Here is a 7,724-nt window from a genome sequence, read left to right as displayed (position 1 = left end):
ATCACTAACTTATTTGTGTTCAACACATTTACATTTGCTTGCCAAACAATCCTTGTCAAATTGGTTATGTTTTATTAACTCACTGTATCTTACCAGGCACACCAGTGCATGGTTAAACGAACAACATAAGGTTTGCATGTAAGAAGTAAATCACATGGCAAGTACATTTAAAAACGTTTTTATTATAACTGTTTTTGTGTGATCACCACAAAAACATAGACAAAGAAGAGAACTGATCTTGCAGCTCCAAATGAAACAATAAAATGCATAGAGCAGCCTATAAGAGGTAGTAGTAAAGTGACACAGACAAAAGTCTGTTTTACAAACTAAGAGAAAAATATTTGTGTTTCATTATAAATGTATTCTTGTGATAACAATGCTTCAAAGGTGATTTCAGATGGAAAAAAAGCAAATAACATAAGCAGCTAGAAGCCTATAAAGCTAGAATTTGGACCACATTTTCTTACAGACCTCTAATTGTTCCTCTTCAGTGATTGGAGGTCAACCATACTGCTAGCTTGCCGTTTCTCTGAATGGCCTACAGGCAGTAGGGTCAGCAGCAAAAGGTCAAAAGTGTTTAGGAGAGGGGGCACCTCTTCTTCTTCTTTTGGCGTAAGACGGTGGTGGCTTTGGAGATGGCATCCATGAGAATTTTGGAGATACACTGTGTAGGCTCTTGTGAAGATGTGCGACAACAACGACGGACAGCTGGAGAAACGGTCTTACTTGATGAACACATCTCTGATATTTCCTCAAGCTGATTTCATGGAGAAAGAACAAGATGACAAACAAATGAGTAATGACATGAACACATTTAAACATTGGGTTAAAAGCAATAGCTCATAAACTTTCATTTTCAAATATTCCCTTTGAAATTGTTCCAGCTCAAACTTCGTCTTCTGATTTCTCCACCTAGATTCTTGGACAGGCTCACTTCCTTTCTAACTCACCTTCTGCTCAAAACAAGCAGTCTTGTGATCTTCAGACAGGGGGCAGCATTGGTTCACAAAGCTCTTTATAGGAAAACCAACAGGGAACCTAAAGCACAATGACATTGTTACTATGTGTCTAACCTAACAGATTGTGACCATGGCGATACTGAGAACACCGTGAATAAATGAGATATTCAATTGTTTTCTTTGACGGAAAAAAAGCAGAAATATAAGAGAAACTGTACCAACGCCAAACAAAAAAAGAACATGAAAGAGGAAGAGAATGAAGGAAAAACAAGGACAGATGTAGGAAGTTAGTTCTTACTTCTTCTTGACGATCTTGTGAGTGCCACAGATGTTGTGGAGTGAGAGCTCTTTAGTGGCAGAAGTCATGTTATAATGTGGGTCAGGAGAAGCATCTTGGAAACAGTTGTATCGATCATTTGACACGTCGCCCAAACAACAGTGGAAATCCACCTGTCCACCGTTCTCGTCAACACAATACTTGTCAAGCTCCTCACGCCACTAAAATACAAAAAGACAAAGGACATGGGAAGGCAACAAAAATGTCTAAATTAAGCGAAATATGTACATTTGTAGGTTTTTTACTCTACCTTCTGATCAGCACAGTTGAGCGCACGCTGATTCTTTTTGCAACACTGCTTGAATCCCTTTTCGATACGATTGATGGTCTTTGCCTGACGAGCCAGCCATTCATACCCAAGACCTGTCAGGCAATTGGTTTTATAGAGGGGGCGCTGTTTCTTGTTGCGACACAGCGTCTCAATCGTGTCAGCGGTGGGTCGTCCCGGAGGAAAGCTCATGTCAACTTTCTCAGGTTTCTTCTCTACCTTTCCTCTGTTTCCTCTGACACTGTGTGGAGTCATCACTGTCCTGTAAAGTATGAGGCATAAGGTCAGAGCCAAACCTGACCTGCTTCGGCCTCTGGGATGCATTTAATGTAGCACAAAGGAATTGTGTTTTGCAATGGGATGTTCTCTATGATTTGTTCCATTAAAAGGATATGGTTTGCCTTATTCTCATCAAATCCCATGAAAAGACTTATGTTGCAGAAGTAGGTTGCATTCAGAGCGAATCAAGCCCTGTGTAAAATAAAATGCTGCTCTATAATGATCTGAATAAGTTTATCAAGCAAGGTTATCAAGCAAGGTTGAAACTAGCTCAATCTTTGCCGGCCTACAATGCAGCAGCATCCGGCAATGGGCTACCATATTAACTTTCCAAAGCAGTCAAATCCTTCCTCATAATATATATTTTGTGTGTCTACTAAGCCTTCATACCTTATGTATTAGTCAACTGGACCTCGTGGGTCACATGTTATTGTCTCACTAGTAACTGGAACTGGTAATTGGAACAACAATACTGATTTCCCAACCCAATCTCTCATTCCCAACTGAAGATATAAGTCTTTAAACACGGCTCACAAATATATAGCTTGTTAACAGAAGGCATGGTAATAAAAACTGGGCACAGCAGGTTTTATCAAAAGTCATTCAAAGAAGGTTGTTTCATGCATTTGTTGGGCACTATTTTCAGCTGTGGATTTATACACATGTGCTGCTCTGATGAGTATTTACAGCTCCAGGACAATGTGGAATTGAATCAAAATAAACTAGTGTCAATGGTTATTGTAATGAAGCAACATGTCACCCAGTGCAATTGTGTGGCCCATTAAAACTTTAAATAGTATTTGGACAAAAAACATTTGTAAAATGTTTTGTTTTTTTATGGGATTTATTGACCATAAGAAAAGTAGATACTTTTTCAGGGCATTTTCTTCAAGGCAGGTGTTAAAATAGCTTATTAAAATCCGAAACTGATTTTGTCCTCAGAGAGCATGAATGTTGAATTCCATTTGACAACTGTTAGGTGGAAATGTGGAACCCATTGACATTACCCTTGAATTTCATAGTAACTTTGTGATGCTACTTAACCGAGACTTGATTGCCAATATCAACATTTTTATTGGTGATCATCTGAGCTATTTCCATGCATAGACTACCTCTGGCAAGTGTTAGGGTCAAAGCTGAAGTTGTCTGTCGAGGGAAGTGGTGGTACCGGTAGCTCCTCTGTTGCATCGTAGTTTGGGTTGGGAGCGTCGTTTTGGAAACAGTTCAGCCTGTCGTCGCCTCTCAGGAAGCAGCAGTGATAAATATGATCCTTTATTGATGAGGCCTCTTCACAGAAGGATTGGATTGACAGCTCCCACTGAAGTAGGCACACAACACATAGACACAGGGTTATGCATTAAGTCCTTTGATAATGATATGAAGTCTGCATGCCTCAGGCTGTATGTTGAGGGATTTGCCACCCGTAATGATGTAGAATATCTTGAGACACACTTGTAAGAGGGAGGCAATACGATTGAGTTAATGCTTAAAATCAGAAGAATTTGAGACAGGTTGGTTGGGTGCCTTCAGTCCGCTCCACTGGCGCTCATGCCAAGGCCTGTCTGACACACTGGGATGCATATAATAAACTTATCAACTGAGAGCGCCAAAGGCCTTCAAAAAATGCAAATACCATTATCTCAGCAATGTGAAGAATGTTTCATGCCCTTCATGTTTGGGTAATACAAAACTAGCAAACAAAATATATTTTAATATATGACACAAGGCGTGCTACTTTGCAGCGTGAGGAATTAAGGTAATATCCTTCCACCCCATGATGTATTAAGTGGATAACATTAAATGCATCTTGATATTTAACATTAAATCATTTTGGTTTGGGATCAAACTATCTCCATAGTGCATAGACTCTTTATGTCTCTCATCGTGCTTCTGGAGAAAGTGGAATGAACAAAGAGGAGCAGAAATTGAGCCAGAAGATATATGATGTCATATCATCATTTTCCATTCATACAGAGTAAGAAAGTGCTGAATCGGCGGTAGGAACTGTTGTGAAAACTTACTGCCTTTGTGGCGCAACACAGCGTCACTTCCTTCCCCCACGTCTGGTTCCCTTTGCAGCATGTACTCAACCAGGACTCTGCCTTATTGACAGTATTGGCCTTGCGCTTCTGCTGGCCAAAGCCAGAATCAGGAAAGTAGGACTTTGAGTAGCTGGGACGATATTCTCCATTGAGACAGATGGCTTGGAGATTGTCGGAGGTCGGTCGCCCGAGGGGGAACTGGACTGGGTAGTTTAAAATGGGAGGACCATCAAAGGAACGGGGCACAAAACCTGGGAGACCGTGGATGATAGGAATCATACTGTTATTTGATACTTTTACAATAGTAGTGCAGATGAAGGTAATGAAAACTTAAAATAAAGCGAGGAAAATAGATATGAACGTCCTATAGGTGTCAAGACTCCCGGTCTGAAACCCTCTGACAGAAAGTACTGTATTACTAAACAGTACTTTTCAAGTGTTTTCTTTCTATAATTGCTGCATTATTTTACAGGATTGAGGGAAGTAAGACAGACAAGAGGAGGCAACTAGATGGATATATATATATATATATATATATATATATATATATATATATATATATATATATATATATATAGAGAGAGAGAGAGAGAGAGAGAGAGAGAGAGAGAGAGAGAGAGAGAGAGGGATGGATGGATGGATGGATGGATGGATGGATGGATGGATGGATGGATGGATAGATAGATAGATAGATAGATAGATAGATAGATAGATAGATAGATAGATAGATAGATAGATAGATAGATAGATAGATAGATAGATTGATTGATTGATTTCCACCTGTTCTGGGAACTCGTTGAAGAAAAAAACAACAATATATGACAAATGTTTCATATAGACATGCAGCTACAATGTGTTGTCAAAACAAAAACATGATAATAGGTAAGAAGATTGACAGTACCCTCTGGATTAAAGCTAACTGGCAAGTCCTCCTCTTTCTGCAAATTGACGGCATGTGATTGTTCCATCTCTGAAAGACACATGGATTTTTAAAACAAGGATTTACAAAAACATTGGTGTCTACAGGCACCAGAGACAGAGATACTTAGGTTTTATGTTCTACACTTGAACCTGACCTCAGGTATATCAACTTCATAACCTACAATCTTATGCTGAAGGGAATCTCTTGTGATTTAGTATGTCACTCAAGAGCCACAGACGACATTACACAGACATTTAAAAAAGCTAAGCAGTACCCCTTGTGACAAGCAAAGTAAACTTCATGAGTAAAAAAAAAAATAGCCTCTTGGAGTAGAGAGAGTGGTCGAATGCCCCTCATAACATCTGAGGTTCTACTTGGTCCTTGCAGAGATACTGCACTAGCATGTAAACACACGCACCTTGCATGATTTCGGCAAAGGAGACCATACGCTGCTCCATGTTGTGATAATCTGGAAAATGTTACACACAAAGAGAGAAAAACAGAAAGCCATACAAAGTTATACAAGTCTCAATGCACTAATTATACTGAGAGACAGCCAGCGGTGGAATAAGTGTTACTTTACTTAAGTAACGGCAGCAATATTACAGTAAAAATAATAAATACATTTAAAATGTAATGGCGAAATAGTCTCACGCGAACAAAAATGGAGTCAGCCAAGAAGCAAACACAACAATTTCTGACATGAGAACAATAACAACAACAAAAACAACAACACAAAGAAGTGGGGAAATAACAGTACGAACCCGTTGATGCTGAGCTCAGTAAAATCAAGACGCATGCGGTGGAGCAGACCAGAGCCCCAGACGACCCCATTGTCAACTCGGTAGCGTCTGTCCTGAGCTGGCTGTCCGCTCCTGCTCCTCACTGTCCTGGCACGGGGAACAGAGTCCGCCCAGGAAGACGCGCTCCGAGGGGCTGCGGGTAATTGGTCCAACAGACGCTTCCGTGCTGTCCGTCTGCGAGAGCGGAACCCCGGCATAAACAGATGTTATGGTTGTTGTGGGGTTTCAGGTTGGGGGTGAGGCGGAGTGAGGAAAAGAGGGAGTGGAGGACGTTTTTTCAACATGACTCATAGGTGATCCGTTCAAGTTATGGGCGCTGTTATGTGGGAAAGGATGAATTCGTCTGTATTGAAATGTCACTGAGTCTGAGCGCGTGTGTGAACACGAATCTCATCTATTGTCTTGTCACGCATTACGCTGCCATTAAGCCCGTTATCATCTCTTGAAAAAGTAATGATTTGACTAATTGCACGATTTTGTCACATGTGGGATTGAAAGTGAGCTATGCCAATATTATTATCATTATTATTATTATTAGTAGTAGTAGTAGTCCTAGAAGTAGCAGTATAAATAGTTATTATAAGATAGTTCACAGTACAAACAGTTTATATTAAATAAATGAGCAATATCCAAGCTGGAAGGTAAATAGATATACATTTCTATTAACCATCTAATTTTATTTCAAATGTTGGAATATGCTATTTTATTTTGCCCTTGTCACCAATTTTGTAAATGGCTTTTTAAAGGATCAAACAAATGAAAAGGTGACAATTTACCATGAAACATATGTTTACTTGGCCCTAAAACCATTACTTATGGATGTGGACATGAATGTGAATATAACAAAATATATATTATTTAAAATGATTTAAACTAAAGCAGTATAGTCTGATATGCCATGTCAAGTATAAGTAAACAGGAAACAATATTGTTCATATTGCAACACAGTAGTGTATTGCATTTGACCCTCCCTAATAACCATGTCATGTTAAGCTCCACACATATTTGTGTAATACACAATTTTTACTAAAAAGTTAGGTTGTGTGTTTTAAGACTTAAGACTTTAATTAAACTGGATGTTTAAAATCAGATGAGTGCTCCTTTAAATACCAGAACTTCTTTCTGTGTTTAGTAAAACACAGAAAAATGTATCAATATAAAGATAATGATGTTGTGTTACCTCGATCTGAATGTTGTTCATCTCACCCACCGTGTTTGTGAGTTATTGTTTGCTTGTCGAGAGAGAGAGAGATAGAGTCCTTAAATCCCTTGTTATCTCACACTGAGTTTGAGTCCAAGGTTACTGTGACACAGATTCCAGTCTGAAAGAAAAGTAACCTCTTCCCTATCACTCCCACCATGTTCTCGTAGTAAAAAAAGAAAGAAAAGAAAACCCCAAGAGAACTCACTGTGCAGCTGTGGACTGTAATGTGAGTAGTTTCTAGTTTTTTCTCTAGGCCACAGTTTAAACTGGAGGATTTATCCTGCCTTCCCATGTTCCTGTCCCATCATAAACTGTAGACGTGGGGATCAAGGTTGTCAGTTGGTGTTTGTGAGTCCGGAAACTGTACAGAAGTGTTTGTCCCGGGTACAAATTCCTCCCTCGAGAGCAAAAACAAAACCCAGACTCTCATACTCAATTCAATTTCAATTCAATTCAGTTCATTTTGTAGCTCAAAATCACAAATTACAAATTTGCCTCAGAGGGCTTTTACAATCTGTACACATACAACATCCCTGTACTCACACATTTAGCTGTCTTTAAGGCTGCTGCAAACAGGCTTTATGTGGCAATATATGTGCATGAGTTGACAGTTCAGTTTTCATTCACTTTCAGGAGTACAAATCTTGTCGGGTCTTGTTTGTTTTTATTGCTCAATTTCATTTAATGTCTCTACGGACTAAACAGGTCCTGAGCAGCAAAAGTATCGTAACACAGAAGGAGAAAAAAACACAGCGGATGAAATTGAAGTGGGATTACTGCGGGTGAAATAGCTGCCACGAGTGGGAAACTGCAAATAAAATAAACATAAAGTTGTGCTGCGGTTTTCCAACAAAAAAAAAGAGAGCATCGCAACAAGTGGTGCTTATTTGATGCATTTTCAAAACAAACG

General features: G+C 39.3%; 1 protein-coding gene across 1 annotated transcript; it reads right to left on the bottom strand.

Annotated features, from left to right (window-relative positions):
- Nucleotides 1-162: 162 nt before the first annotated feature.
- On the bottom strand, nucleotides 163-5,887 carry LOC117745527 (extracellular matrix protein 1-like). Its single transcript, XM_034553919.1, has 9 exons — nucleotides 5,572-5,887; nucleotides 5,226-5,276; nucleotides 4,787-4,855; nucleotides 3,865-4,136; nucleotides 2,956-3,161; nucleotides 1,547-1,826; nucleotides 1,258-1,457; nucleotides 951-1,038; nucleotides 163-757 (listed from the first exon to the last, which is right to left on the bottom strand). The coding sequence occupies exons 1-9, from the start codon at nucleotides 5,639-5,641 to the stop codon at nucleotides 578-580; spliced, it is 1,416 nt and encodes a 471-aa protein (XP_034409810.1). The 5' UTR covers nucleotides 5,642-5,887; the 3' UTR covers nucleotides 163-577.
- Nucleotides 5,888-7,724: the final 1,837 nt, after the last annotated feature.

This window comes from Cyclopterus lumpus, chromosome 16, assembly GCF_009769545.1.
Source record: "Cyclopterus lumpus isolate fCycLum1 chromosome 16, fCycLum1.pri, whole genome shotgun sequence".
In the NCBI taxonomy this organism is placed as follows: Eukaryota; Metazoa; Chordata; class Actinopteri; order Perciformes; family Cyclopteridae; genus Cyclopterus; species Cyclopterus lumpus.
This window is presented reverse-complemented; position numbering and strand designations above follow the sequence as displayed.